The sequence below is a fragment of the Hetaerina americana genome, unplaced genomic scaffold, assembly GCF_022747635.1.
Source record: "Hetaerina americana unplaced genomic scaffold, ioHetAmer1.1.p SCAF_52, whole genome shotgun sequence".
Taxonomy (NCBI): domain Eukaryota; kingdom Metazoa; phylum Arthropoda; class Insecta; order Odonata; family Calopterygidae; genus Hetaerina; species Hetaerina americana.
In genome coordinates, this window is record NW_027287117.1 from 860,001 (window position 1) to 875,785 (window position 15,785).

Here is a 15,785-nt window from a genome sequence, read left to right on the forward strand (position 1 = left end):
CACATTTCCCTAAGCATTTTAAAAGTTCCACGGGAATGTTATCTACCCCCACGGCCTTATTTAGTTTCATCTCCCTTAATGCCCTTTCTATCTCATTGTCTAGTATGCCTGGACCTAAGCTGTCTTCCTCTACGTCATTTTCTTTTTCAATGTCTAACTTTGTAGGTCTGAGTTCTTTACTATACAGTTCTTCTATATACTCCTTCCATCTCTCTTGGATCTTTCCTGCGTCAACTATTACCTTACCCGCCTTATCTCTAACTGTTAGCATAGCTCTTCCTTTCTTACTTCCCGATAACGATTTAACTTTGCTGTACAGCGCACCGATTTCACCCTTCCTCTGCAGACTTTCCATATCATCGCACTGCGTCTTCCACCATGCGTCTTTTGCCTTATTTGTTGCCCGCCTCAATTTATTGTTCAATTCTTTGTACTTCATTTTGCCTAATTCTGTATTTATATTCTTCCATTTTCGCCGCTCATCCATCTTTGTAATCATCTCATCCGTGATCCATGGTTTCCTAGTCCTTTTAGCGTTAACGGTTCCAATAGTGTCTTTTGCGGCTTTAGACAACCCTTTCTTGATCATTTCCCATTTTTCTTCGATAGTACTAAGCCCCATGCCATCCTCCATGATTTCCTCTACCGCCTGTTTGTATTCCTTCCTTTTCAACCCATTTAATGCTTCTACATTCCATTTTCTAACTCGCCGCCCCTGCCTTATCTTTTTGAAACGTACGCTACATTTCATAACAACTAAATTGTGGTCTGAGTCCGCATCCGCCCCCGGGAAGCTGTGGGAATTTATCACACTGTTCCTAAACCTGTGTCTAACCAGGATATAATCTAGCTGATATCTTCCTGAGTCACCTGGCATTTTCCATGTATACCTGCGTCTTTTGTGGTGTCTAAACCAAGTGTTGGTGATGACTAACCCCTGTCTCCTGCAGAACTCAACTGCTTTCTCCCCGCGGTCATTCCTCGTGCCTAAACCGTAGTCGCCCACCTCATCACCATCTCTTCCTTCGCCTACCGTCGCATTCCAATCCCCCATCACTATCAAATGTTTCCCTGCAGGAACACACGCGATCATGTCCTCTAACTGATCGTATATCCTATCGACCTCTTCTTCCTTATGGTTGCTCGGTGGCATGTATACCTGAATAATAACTAAGTTCGTCGGTTCTGCTTTTATCTCCACTAGTAGCATTCTATCCGTTACCTGCTCTATGTTGACTACGCTTCTTCCTACCTCTTCATTATATATATATATATATATATATATATATATATATATATACATATATATATATATACATATATATATATACATAATATACTTCATTATATAAAACTTCATTATATATATATATATATATATATATATATATATATATATATATATATATATATATATATATATATATATATATATATTGTTATCATTGCCAGTCAGCCAATGTAAAAGCCTTTGTGCCACTTTTGGCAGCTTTGATAAATAAAGAAATCTAATGCGGTACTTGTTGCTTGGTGATTTGTCTCCTGTTCAGTATTTTAACATGACCAAATCAGCAAAATGCATTTCTTTCATTATTGCATGATACTAAAGCATTCATTCCCCATTTTTTCCATACACACTCACTTCTAAACGTAATCTTTCCACTTTCTTTAAACTTAATTTCAATCTCTCTTACGGCTCCTATGATTTTTGACACCAAAACATTCAGTCCACAGAAAATAACAAAAATCAAAAAGAAAACAAAATACAATGAACAACATACCTTACACTTCTGATCATACTAGCTTCAAATAGCCAGTCATGAACTTGCCTACAAGTGCCCTTCATACTGTCAAGGCACTGGTTAGACAGCTGAATGGACTTTTGCTCAGCACCCAGGTTGACGTTGGCATATGACGGCATGTATATTTTGGACGGTTCCAGGACTAGCATCTGCAATGAAATGAAGAGGTCAATATGTATCACTCTGAACCATAAAAACGGTCCCCAGATTATGTAAAATCAACATTCACTATGTTCTACAATTTCATGATACAAAAGAGGTAATGGAGGAAATGATTTCAGGATCTATTTAATCAATCTCCATTCATGTGGGCTGTCCAGAAAGTAACCTCCGTTATACTATAAAAAATACACTGGAATGGGTAGAGAAAATTTATTATTTCGACCGCAAAACTACCCATCTATACTATTTTTATACATATTCACCAAACAGATTTAAACATTAGTTATATATCTCTGAACTAGTTTTCAAATTCCTTCAGCATAAAATTCTGCCGCCTGAAAGGCAGCCACATGGGATGATGCAATGGCTAGTGTACTGGGCTCAACACCTAGAGGGCCCGTGTTCAAATCCTGGACATGGCAGGTTATAAACAAATTGAGTAGCTTCAGTAGGCGTGATGTGGTGGAAGTCAAACATAATGAATAACTGATCGTAGAACTTTACCACTTGATAAAATTTATTTTTATGACCAGGTTTCAATGTATTACATCATCATCAGGTATATGATTATGATGTAACACATCAAAACCCAGTCATAAAAATAAATTCTATCAAGCGGAAAAGTACTACAATAATTCATTCATTATGGCAGGTTTCATTCAGTGGTATACAGATCCTTCCTTGAGGTTCTTTCAGGAGAGCTTTTTCAGTGAGTACACCTTCCATTGGATGACACCTTAAACTGCGGACCCCTTGGCACCTTTCGTTAAAGTAGCCTAATGCCGACACTGGGTTTCTCTCCACCCTTCCTCCTTTCACAATCCATCCCTAATGGCGCAACTGACCTCAGCTATTAGTCGCCTTCCTTATATCTACTGCTACTACTAGCTGGTACAACAATTGGAAAAAAAATGAAAACTGCGGTTTGATGAGTTGAAAACTGTGGTTTGGTTTTATTTATTCACTTGCTGTGAGAAACCAATGGCAATATAAAGAACATTTTGTTACCTTCATTATCCCCAGGCAGATATGACATGGGCTTTGGAGATTTGGGTGTGGAGAAGGATGGATGAAAGGTTAAATGGATAGAAAGGAAATTAAGTAAAGAATTGCTAGGTACGGTGGGGGAAGAGAAAGTGTTCTTGGGAGAAATCATGAGATGGCAGGAAAGATTGATGCAGAGCATTTAATTGGCAATAGGATGTTCAAGACGGTGATAGAGGATAGAATGTTGTGCAAACGAGGTAAGGGATGGAATAGGATAGGCATGCTGGACGAATGAAGGGAGGAAGGAAGTATATGGAGATGAAGAGAGGTATATTTTTTTGCCAGATGACAGGTTGTGTCTAGCTAAATAATACTTAGAAATGTAGGGCAGCTCATTCAAAACCTACCTTAGTGGGTGGACTAACAGTAATAATAATAATTATAATAAAAATATTTAAAATTTAAAATAAATGCTACATAAAACGGTTCACCGCCTTTAAGCAAGGTCAAAATTAATCTGGCAGTTAAGGATTTAAACTTGCTCTCGGAAAATTTGCATTATATATAAACTGTTTACACTTAAACTTTCCTCTTTAATAAAACATGGACTTTCTATATATCTGAAGTTGGCTTGCAGTCAACTAAAAACTTTTCAATAAAATGACATCAAACTTACCGGAAAACGGATAGCATCTCCAACTTCACTCTTTGTAGCCTCCATAAAATATTCCATCCAGAATTCAAAAATTTGCTCCTCTGGTGAACTCTCTGGAGTTTCATTTTTCTTTCGGAAGCGGTCAATCAATTTAATATTGCCAATAGTGGACTTCAAGTACCTGCAATTGTTGATAAAGAAAGACTATTTAATTCAGCCTGTGATAATCAAAATTCTTGGCAACCAGTAAGGCAATGCAATCCCAAGATTGAGTGACAAGATTAAAGAAAAGATTGAATAAATGTGACACAATTAAGGGCAGCTAGCGAGGGTTAAGGGAGCTTAGAGGAGAAAACCAGAATAGGAGACATGAAGAAAGCAGATGAGACTAAGGTCTCTTTCAGACGGAAAGACCTTAAAACCACACCAAAGATCACATGATGGTGCTTTAGAGGGATGCCATGGTCACCATGGCACCCATTTTTTATCTGGCATGGTTCTATGCTGACCATTGAGTGAAATTCCCTCAACGCTGCACTCATCAGATGAGATGCAATGCACATCAGCATTGTTCAACACGCTGCAACAAACTGAAGATTCTCTGATTCTCAATGTAACAAGTTTTCTTTTACTGACTCCCTTCTTACGTCCATACTCTCAAGTTGCATTATGTTTTTGCAAGAAGGTCCTCTACTATAAGAGGCAATCAAATTAAAACCAAACACCCTCCATAACAGACAGAGTCCTGGCAAAAGGTGGCAACACTCTTGTCAGATATTGATACGGCATTCGCTGTGGCAGGAGAACTACATAGCGACAGCTCACAGGTGCAAGCAGTTGAAGGGTTATTATGTTCTCGTTGGCGTGTGGATTGGTCAAGTGTGTTCTGTCAGCCGTAGACATGGAGGCAAGCTATGAAGAGCGCAGAGGTGTGGTTCGTTGTCCGGTGGCTGAGGGCGCTGGGGTAATGCTTGCTCCAATGCTGCCATCCTGACGAAGGCTACACCTCAGCAATTTGGGTGGAAAACACTTCATCATTAGTTACATGTCTGCTGTTTATAGTGTATATACTGCATTTCCCTGACGAGTCTTCGTGAGTGGAATTGCAAATTCCGAGAAGGGCACATATCACTGCAAGATGAAGCGCATCCAGGACAGACACATAGAGCCATTACCCCTGATGTGACAAGGCAAATTGTTGGCCTTATCTGGGAAAACCGACCAATCAGGGGAAGAAATTCACGTTCAGGTTGGCATAAGCCATTGGAGAGAGGGAATCATCCTGTTGCTCACTGATAATGCTTGCTCCAATTCCACCATTCTGATGAAGGCTAAACTTCAGCAATTTGGGTGGAAAACATTTCAACATCCTCCGTACAGCCCGGACCTTTCACCTTGTGACTTTCATATCTTTGGTGACCTAAAGAAAGACATTCATGGAAGTCAGTTTCGTTCAGACGAGGAAGTGCAAGGAGGAGTGGGTGCAGTTGTGGAGCCGGCAGCTACACACCTACTTCTACACAACCGGAGTTGATCTCATTGTCTCCCAGTTAGATTAAAGTATTCAGTTCATTTGGTCATTACTTTCGAATAAAATGATTCCCAAGTCATCTTGAAGCAAGTTTTTTTTTTACTGCCCCTCATAATTAAGAAAGCACATGGAAGTCAAGAAATCAGGTTAAAAGAATTGATCTTTAGTTTGAATACAACATGTCTGTAGCCATGTGGCATTTAGATGAACACATGATTACTTTTTCACATAGACCTTCAGTTTTTCTCTTCTTCTAATGGAAAGCACGGGCAAATTTAGCACAATATTCATTTCCCAGTTTACACTCTTTCTCTAATTATTAATAGTATCTGAGCCTTAGAAGAGTAATCACTAGAGCTTTCATTACAAATACATATAAACCTACAAAACAGCTGAGTAAAATAAATTCTGTCTATCGTTCAACCATTAAAACATGTATGAGGGTTGCCTGAAAAGTTTCCAATCCAACAATAAACAAGACATGTTTTCTTAAAATTTAGTTTTACTTGTCAACATAGTCTCCTTATAACTTGATACACTTTTTCCTCCAGTTTTCTAACTTCTTTAACCCTTCCAAAAGTATTTGACATCTTTCTCCACAAAATAGGCTTATATATATGTAATAACCTCCTCATCCAATGAAAATCTCTCTCCTCTAAGCAAAACTTTGAGGTTATGACACAGGGAAAAGTCACTGGGGGCCAGGTCTGGTGAATACATCAGTGTTCAATCAATTCAAAGTGCAATTTGTGAATTTTAGTAATGGACACTGCCTAAGTTTGCGTAGGTATATTGTCCTGATAGAAAAGCACTTTCTTCTTCTTTAAATGTGGTTTTTTTTTACATTTTCTCCCTTCAGCTTGTCTATTAATGATGTATAATACTATCCCATTATTTTTGTTACCTTTTTGAAGATAATTGATGCCAAAAATTCCACCAATAAACAGTCACCATCACTTTCTCAGCCAATGGAACCAACTTTGCCTTTTTTGTAGCAGGTTCACTCTTTGCAGTCAACTGTTCTTTCGTCTCTGGAGTGCAGTGGTGCAACCCAGTTTCATCTTCAGTTATGAATCAATGCGTAATATCTGTCTCACTTCAATTAAAGAGCTCCAACAGGGCCTTTGGAAGTGTTCATTAAAAATGCTTTTCCTGTCCGAAGTGGGTAAACAAGGCACCCAACGTGTGGATATCTTACGCATGTTATATTCTTCAGTCAATATAAGACAAACGCCTTCTTTCAATATTCCCATAGACTCAACTATCTCTCTAAAATTAATTCATTGGTCGTTCAGTACCATTTGGTGAGCTTTTTCGATGTAATTGGTGGTTGTCACAGTTTACAGCCGTCTCCAATGTTCATCGACAGTCAAGCTAGTAAGGCCACTTTTAAATATCAGCTACCAAAAATTTCAAGGTCATAAATGATGCTGCAGAGTCCCCGTGCACAGCGTCCAACTCGTCTATGATTTGCGTGGGTGTATTGCCTTTCAAAAACAAATATTTAATGACAGCTCAATTCAATCCAATTCAATGTTTTCCATTTTCACTAAAACCCTCACATCGACTCACTCAAATGATTTTCAAACAACAACCGAGGGTTCAAAATGGCTGTAAGTTCGTTGAGTACCTTTCAACACATTCGCAAAGACATTCCCCAACTTTTGTAGAGGGGTGCTGCCATCTTCATATTGAGGTAAGAAACATTTCAGACAACCCTCATATTCTTTGGCCACAGAATGTAATTTAAAAAATGGACATAAACTTTGACATCATCTCAGCCTTTAACAGCAGGAATCTTTGGCTCAACAATATTGCACAACTCTCAAGAAAACAGTAAGCTAGAGCAGTGGACTCTCACCAGTTTGGAGGTTTTAACTTGAACATACATTCAGCTGCCTGTATAGCTTTGGCGTAGTCCTCAGCCAGGACACTTATCTCAAAAAAAGTGGCAACATCCCAGTAGTCTTGTAGCGAAGAGAGGCTGCCTTTCTTTCCAATAAGATTGTTCAACACCATGCCTGACAATACAAGTCACAAGGAAAGTTTCACTCATTATTAAATGATTATTACAAACAGTAATAATAATAATTAGTTTTACAGTTTACAAGGTTGGTTTACAAATAATTGCACCAATCACTCAAAACTACAGACTTGTCTGAAGGGAAACTTGTCGGAAAGTCTGATATTACACTTGTGCCTTAGAAAGATTACACATGTTTTATCATAAATATATTTTACTCACATCTTCCTTGATTGCTAGGTAAATAAAGAGAATGGAGATATGACAATTCTAATACAATTATAACAAAAATAAAAAGCACCGTAGATTGAACAATGAGGTGGTATCCATATGATGCATCCAATTTTCATAATACAGGGTGCATTCCAAAAGTAATCCAATTATTTTTTTTTAAGTATTTTATTGAACAGATTTGCACAAGCACTTAAAGTTCTTCAAAGTACTCTCCTTGGGCTTCTACAGATTTTTTCCAGCGACTCTGCCGTGACCAGTATGCACTCTGGAAGGTATCTTTGGGGACCTCCCGCAAGGTCTTCGTCAGGGCTGATTGGATCTCTTCTATGGACAAATAATGGGTTCCTTTCAGGGCTGCCTTAATCCGAGGGAACAAAGAGAAGTCTGCAGGGGCAACGTCAGGACTATAAGGGGTGGTGAGGCAGCATTGGCACCTGGTGTTTGGCCAGGAACTTGCAGACTCATGGCGAATTGTCGTGATGGAGTTGCCAGGTACCGGAGATGTCTTTTCTCATCCTGATGACCCGTTTTTGGAGTCTTTCTAACACATCCACCAAGTATGCAGCATTAACTGTCTGTCCTTACCGTCAAAAAAGACAATTAGCATTGTTTTTACTTTTGATTAGCTCGTTCTTGCCTTTTTGGACTTAGGAGACTGGTCGGTGTGCCACTCAAGAGTTTTGGCATTTTTTTTCTGGGTCGCATTCAAAAAACCAGGTTTCATCACCAGTGATAACGTTGTCCAAATTAACAGGTTCATTTTCAATACATTGCAAAAGTTCACTTGAAATTTCCACTCTCCTCATTGCTGAATCTTCAGTAACAATGCAAAACACAACAGTAGACGACAAGTTCAGTTCATTGGCAACCATCTTGATACTCAATCGACTGTCAGAGTCCAACAATTGCCGACCCCGGTGGTGGCGGGGTAACGTCCTCGTCTGCCATTCCAAGGGTCACGGGTTCGATTCCCACCTGGGTGAGTTTTCCTCCACCTAGGGCTTGGGTGTTTGTAAATGTGACCATTGTTATCGTTGTTAATAGTTCGATGTAAAGGCCAAAATGTGCTGTTTTCGGACTAATACTGAATAAATAAATAAAATAAATTGTTGAACACAAGCCACATTGTCCTCAGTTTTGCTGGTTGACAGCCGCCCAGGGCATTGTTAGTCGTGAACCTCTTCCCGGCCCTTAACCTTAGGGGCCTTTAAACACCTCTAAACTTGTGTGAGGAGGACAGAGCACAGTCCCCTCAGTAGGCCTCACGAATCATTTTGTTAGTCTCCTCAAGAGATTTTTTCAGTCAAGCACAAAACTTAGTAATTGGGTAACATTGCTCGATCGTCGATACCATTCTTTTCGGGACAGGGTCAGCAGGCAGAGGTTTATAATAACTGACTTCCAGCCGCTTCAACAGCTTGGAGAGCACTGAGACCGATTTCGCGGCATAGCTTAGCGTCCCCCTTCCCCAGCAACTACAAGCGGTTCGATCCCACTCCCACAAATATGAGTGGAGCAGGAAATTCAATTGCATTACTTTCGGAATGCACCCCTGAATTATCAATATCTTTGCAACACAAAAATCGATGTAGTTTCTTTTACCTAAAGTAAAGTATGGAAAATCATGGAGGGAAATAAATAAAACTAATGTAACAATGAGGTTCCACTGCAAGTATTTAAAATACCGAATGGGATGGATTACTTTTTATGCAGACTTATTTTATGAAATGAATGTGATTTTTTAAGTTAAAAAACTTTTACTAAATCAATTTTCAATGATAGCAAAAGTACAGGTTATCCACTAGCAATATTACCCGAGAATTGCATAGGTCCTTCAATGTCCACTTTATTTCATCTCCATAAGTCAAGTCATCACTACTTTTATAGAAAATTGATCATAAATTTCTTATGATTTTTGATAAGAATATTAATAATACAAAATTAATGGCAATGAATTTCCTAATATTAAGTAATGATAGTTACTTTTCCTTAATTTAATATTTAACTCTGAGTATAAGGGCTGAACCTAAAATTTTTATAGTTCAGCACTTGCTGTAAATAGGAGTTACATTTGTGAAATTTATGGCCAATATTCATGTGCACACAAGGATACAGGCGATCTTTCATTTACACAATTTTACTATTTAAAAAACCAGGTTTTGAGATGCACAGGGTGCGGTGCTTAAACCAAGACAAATGAAACTTTTGTTTAAAAGCAAATTTATTAAAAATAATACAAACGAAAATGCTTTTACATACAAGTAGTGATATCTGTCAAGAGAAACATTACTCAATGTAATTGCCCCCTTCAGCTGCAATGACCGCCTCCAATCTTGTCCTGAATTGATTGCACACACTCTTTAAAACAGCACTATCCATATTCACGAATGCTGCTACGATAGCAGTGCGTAGCGGTGAGACATTAGGGTGCCTCATCTTATTAATAACTCTTTCGACTACCCTGCAAACATAATAGTCAAGGGGTCAAGGGGTTTCAAGTCCGGGCTATTCCGGGGCCAGAACTCCTTTGATCAGAGCGTGTCAATGTTATCTGAGTGCCAGTTTTGGATTAAATGACTCGTATGAGCTGGTGCACCATCCTGTTGAAAGACCTAAGCATTGTCTCCCCAAGGCCACAGTTACTATCCACCGTTTCACAACATTCTTCAAAATTTACAGATAAGACTTCTTCTTTTGTGATAGTTTGTCCCTTTCGAAAGATATGTGGTGGCATGATATCACCCTCACTGGACACAACACATAGGGTGTGAACACTAGCCAGAAATTTTGTTCGAGCAACAATCGGGACATCCTCGGATTCATGGGCGAGCCAGCGATTATTTCTCCAGTTGATCTTCGCGTCAATGGTGAAAATATTTTCATCAGAAAAGAATCTGATTCACCCAGCAGCTTCAATTTAACACAACAGCAGGTTGCAGCGAGCAATCCGCTTTGTTCTAGCAACCTCAGACAGCATGTGTCGTACCTTTACTGTGCATGAATTGTTTCGTGGGTCCTTCTCTGCCATCTGACGCATTGTTTGCTTGCTAACATTCAATTCTGACACCAATTTCTTCAGTGATCGCCCCGGGTCCTCTGAAATCAGTGCCTGAGCCTTCTTGACGACTGTCGCAGTTCATGACACACGTTTCTTCGAATGAGGTTTCCTCACCAGGTTAGTGAAACCTTCCCCAGACTTCTCTGAAGCATTATACTTAGCCAAAATATTGTAAACAGTTGATCTGGGGTACCAAAAGAATCGAACTATTTCACTGGACAAACGCCAAACGCGAACACTTTGGATAATAGCGGCTCTTCGATTGTACTCCGCACTTGTATGTAGCATCTCGGCCATTTTGAGGCTATGACTGTTTACTAGGTGCCTATAGTTTTCAAGAATGCCAATTGCGACCTCCAGTGGAACTACGATATAGCGGGAAATTCAAATTAAAATTTGTCTGGATTTAAGTGCCCGACCTTGTACATAGTTTAAGAATTCTTTTAGTTATTAGGTAGTAATTATCAGACTGAAGATTAAATGGAGGGACAAAGTGTGGAATCAGGAAGAAAATTTATGGAAGAGGAAAGCAATAAAGCTGTTTGATTAAAAGTGAAAGCTTAGAACTTTCCTCAGTGTCCTACTTTGTCCCGAATCCTTAAAATACAGAGTACAGTTATTGTAAAGTTTACCAGGTATTTCCTTGTGCCTCATTCTTCAATAAAACCAAGAAGACCTAACTGCATTAGATCCTTTTTAAATTGAAGTTATACCCATTTGAAAAGCCATAAAAATTGAACATAAATGGTCTGTCCGAAAAGTAGTATGACATTTTTTCCTGGATAGACTGATGGATGGGTGGGCAGCAGTTTCCCTGGCTGGGTCCAAGGGAGGGGAGTCTCAGTAAAAATTGGAAGCCAGTGGCAGTTGGTTCCCGGTCTTTGGTGAAACCTCTACAACATGATCTTGTTACGTTCCGCCATGAACCGCCATTTAATTTTTCAGGAAACTGGGCAAAACAGGGAAAGAGACTCATAAAATGCTCAAGGCAGCTGGTGTTAACCCCAATGGTAGATCTGGTGTTTTTGATGGCACAATTAGTTTCCGGAGGGTAGAGAAAATGTTGAAGACGACGAACATTCAAGGTGCCCTTTGACCATAAAAAGAGATGAAAATCTTGCTAGAGTGAAGGTTTTGTTGGAAAGAGGTCGCAGATCATGTGTTTGTATGGTTTCTGATCAACTTGGCATCTCTTACAGTGATGTGCATCGACTTGCGACCGAAAACATGGGCATGAGAAAGGTGTGAGCAAAGTTGGTGCCGTGAGTGCTCTAGGGTGGAAGCAAAAGGAAATTCGTACGAGGATCTGCTGAGAGCTTCTCGACCATGCCTCAGCCACCCTACGGCCCTGACATTGCCCCACCAGATCTCTTCCTCTCCCCTGCCTGAAATCCATGCTGAAAGGATGTCACCAGAGCTCAGTGGAAACGTTACAACTGGCCATGAGGAGGGAGCTTAGCAGCATTCCGGGTGCCGCCTTCCAGAAGGCATTACCCCTTCCATTTGCATTCAACTAAGATATCTAGTCCCAGTCTATGTGACACCACCTTTACATTACCTAACCTCCTTCCACACACCCTTTCTTCGTTTCCTCCTCTGACTAGGCTCCACCTGGGGATCCAAATGGCAAACTAGTTTACCTCCAGAATATCTTACTTGAATGGGTTCCATTACAATTGTTATTCAGTACGACGAAAGAAAAATAGAAATAATGCTCCTGCTCCTTAGGATGGTGATTTCCCATTGCCTTAATGGTTCTACAGCCATTGAAGTAATTTTTTATCAGGGCTGCTTGTTTGGCAGCAGCCACTCAATATGCCACGATACTTTTGTAATTTTTTAATGCCATCCTACCAAAGGATGGTCCCCTGCATCCATTAATTACAGCCACTGATTGTCCAATACTGCTTATTCATCAAGCACACTCAGTTTGCAGCTAACCTCTATATCTAGATGTCATTCCACCTTCCCAAACCTGGTAGATGCACTCAATGGCAATGAATAGCTCAGCCATGCTTCATTTGAAGCATGTAACCTATGACAATCATACGTTTAGGGTACAGGAGCCAGTTCCTCAAACTGTGGTTTCTGAGGAAGATCTAGCACTAAGAACATCTTACAATTGCATAGGGAAGAAAAATAAAAGTATCAAGGATACAAAGGGAACTGCTGCATTCAGGCATAAATTAAAAAGATATCTACAGCGCAATATGTTCTAATCGGTTGACGAATATCTCAACAATATTCCCAACCAGTAAGTTCATACTTTTAGTTTCTAGCAATGGTAATGGTCTGTTTCATGTTAATGATCAATGATTTTTCTGAATTTGATATTGCATGTGCATGTTATAGCCAATGTTCACGGGTTTGTGCCAAACATTATATAACTGTGAGCATCATTTCTTTTATGTATCTTAAAGGAGCCTGTGTCTTTGCTCCTCTTTGACATGCCTTATATCATGTACATACACCACCCACCTGGTATTTTTGTATTGTGATCTCTGGGCAAATAAAAAGTAATAATAATAATAATAATTTCTGCTATTCCAAAAGAATATAACTTATGATCCTCAAATTCCACAAAAATATTACTTTACTGCTTTGTAATTCCACAAAAATATAACCAATGTGGAATAGCAGAGTGCATTTCTTTCCTGTGCACCATGAATGAGTTCTACCATGCAATGTCATCCACCATTGCAATATCATGATGCTTATATTTAGTTTGAGGCCTTACCACAATTTATACCCTGGATGCCTCCACAAGCAGGATTCTCAAAGAATTAGGGCAAGGACATTGATCTAAGGTTTTGGAAGCGGTTGGGTCTAACATCCTCCCAAAAGCACAATGAAAAGGCCTTGGATTCACTCACCAATGTGTTGAAGTTCTTCAGATTTAGAAAATTCACTGCCTGCTATGACCAGCAAAGTGGCCAGATTGATGCCAGCATACTCATTGGGCTGCACATCAAAGCCTTTCCTGTACCAATGGATGGCATTCTGCAAACTTTCCCGGTCCTCATGCTGTGATTCCACAAACTTGTCCTTGTAAATGCGTCCACAGAGACACAACATATCTGGCACATGGTTCTCCTTCTTCTCCAAGGCCTTTGTGATCACCTGAACTGCTCTTTCCCTGTCCCCCTCGATATTTCGCCTGGTGACAACATTCAAATGTATACATTGAGGAGCGAATCAGACAGAATTTGGCAACAAAACTCAAAGACTTATGAAATAACAATATCTGAGTACTACATTGCCTCTAACAATATCAATTCTGAGATTCTTATAACGGCACATGTATAACTACAGGGTTCGTCCGGAAAATAAGTGTACTGACTCCTGGGCTGGGCGCGCCGCTCCAGGCGCGCCCAGCACCGCTCTGACGGGCTGCGATTGGAGGGGGGTATGTTGGCAAGCGACGCTGAAAAAGGCAGTCGGCTCTGAGCTGTGGTGTAGTGAGGAGCTCTGTTAACGCGAACCTCCACGCTTCGACCCACGTCACGGAACGCGATGCCGAAGTTTTTGGAGCAGCGTTATTCCATCAAATTTGCGGTAAAGCTTGGGAAATCGTCTACCGAAACTGTCGGTATGATTAACCAGGCTTACGGGGAGTCAGCCATGTCCAGAAACATGATCTTTCGGTGGCACAAGATGTTCGTGGAGGGCAGAGAAGAGGTCGACGACGAGTCTTCGAGAGGTTCCCGATGATGCCTTCGCGAGAGCGTTCCAGGAATGGGAACGCCGCTGGAACAAGTGTATCGACTCACAAGGGTCCTATTTTGAGGAATATTAGCTTAAGATATGTAAAAGTGTAATTCATTTTCTTTCCTGAGCTCAGTACACTTATTTTCCGGACGAACCCTGTATATTACAATACTGCTTGACTTAAAAAATGGAATTCACATTCTACAGTGACAAATAAAAAGCCTTGCCAAAACCAATTAACAGATAACTTTAAGCCATGTGCTATGCTGCAAGGTCACTAAAGTAAAAATCACCATATGAAGTTATAAAATACATTTGCATTTAAAATAACCATGACATGGATGTAAAAACTGATTAACTTTTGTTAATGAAGGGTAACACAAGCATTATTCAAATGCACTAGAATAAAGGCAGAAATATGATGCACAACTTTAGAGAAGATTATAAGGTTGAATGTTAACTTAATTAATGAGCATAACATGCATTGACATTCACCAACAAAATGATACTCACATTTCCCGAAATAATATCCATCAGAGGAAAGAATTCTGATTTGTTATGGACATTCAATCAACAATGCCAAGACATTAAGTAGACGGCACTAGAGGATTTAAAAGAGGAAACAGTCATAAGGTGGCCAGCAATTAGATGGTTTCTAAGTACATGTTTTCAAGGATGAATATTCATTTTTCACGGTTTTGCTCGACCACTTTCTCACTACCTTGCTTTCTGAATGTAATCCAATAGGCACTGCTTAATTTGCACAAACTCATGTTTTCGCATTTTTCCCTGACGCATAAGCCTTCATGGCTAGATAATAAATTTTTTTTAAATTGCTTAAAACAAACAGAGGCTCACCTAAATAAAAACCTCACTGTAGAAAAATTACGTTGCATGAAGTTCCACCCGAGAGTTTCTAACTTTTTCGAATATCTAAATGAATATTAACTTTCCCATGACAAATCTTAGCATTTTATATCGCTAGCATTCAGAAAATACATATATAAAATGGCTAGCAATGTATATTCATCACCGTTTTCAAAAAGAAGTTACCATGACCCAGCTAGGAATTCATATTTCATTTAAGATTCACCATTAAAAAACAGAATGGTACAAAATGATTGTAGTAATAGGAGGAGGTGGCCAATAGCTTCCCTGTGAAACTGCTGGGATTTTATATAGACTCCAAGTTAACATGGAGTGCTCATATTCTACACATTAGGAAGAAACTTGCCCGAGCCTTATTTCTGCTCAGGAAATTGAAATTATATGTTAGTAAGGACTACTTAATTAATGCCTACTATGCATTCTTTCACTCACATATTACTTATGGCATTAGACTTTGGGGGCATGCATCTGATATCAAGCTAATCTTTGTGATGCAGAAAAAGGCAGTCCGTACCTTATCTAATTCATGTTGACGTGAACACTGTAGACCTCTCTTTTTAAATTTAAAAATTATGACTATCTACAATTTATATATATTCTATTCATCAGTTCATGTAAAAGAAAATACGAGTATGTACTCCACTAGGGCTGATGTTCACAGCCATAACACCAGAGCAAAGTCTAATATGGATTTTCCATACTGTAGGCTAGATAGGACTTACAAAGTTGAAGGTCAA

At 39.5% G+C, this 15,785-nt stretch overlaps 1 protein-coding gene across 2 annotated transcripts in view; it reads right to left on the reverse strand.

Annotated features, from left to right (window-relative positions):
- Positions 1–15,785, reverse strand: part of Ask1 (apoptotic signal-regulating kinase 1) — a 109,115-nt gene that overhangs the window by 73,309 nt on the left and 20,021 nt on the right. For both annotated transcript variants that reach the window (XM_071593152.1, XM_071593151.1), the window contains exons 8-11: positions 13,326–13,609; positions 6,999–7,158; positions 3,628–3,787; positions 1,782–1,951 (exon numbers count right to left, since the gene is read on the reverse strand). In XM_071593152.1, the coding sequence (XP_071449253.1) occupies positions 1,782–1,951; positions 3,628–3,787; positions 6,999–7,158; positions 13,326–13,609 (774 nt within the window). The remainder of the gene's footprint in view (positions 1–1,781; positions 1,952–3,627; positions 3,788–6,998; positions 7,159–13,325; positions 13,610–15,785) is intronic.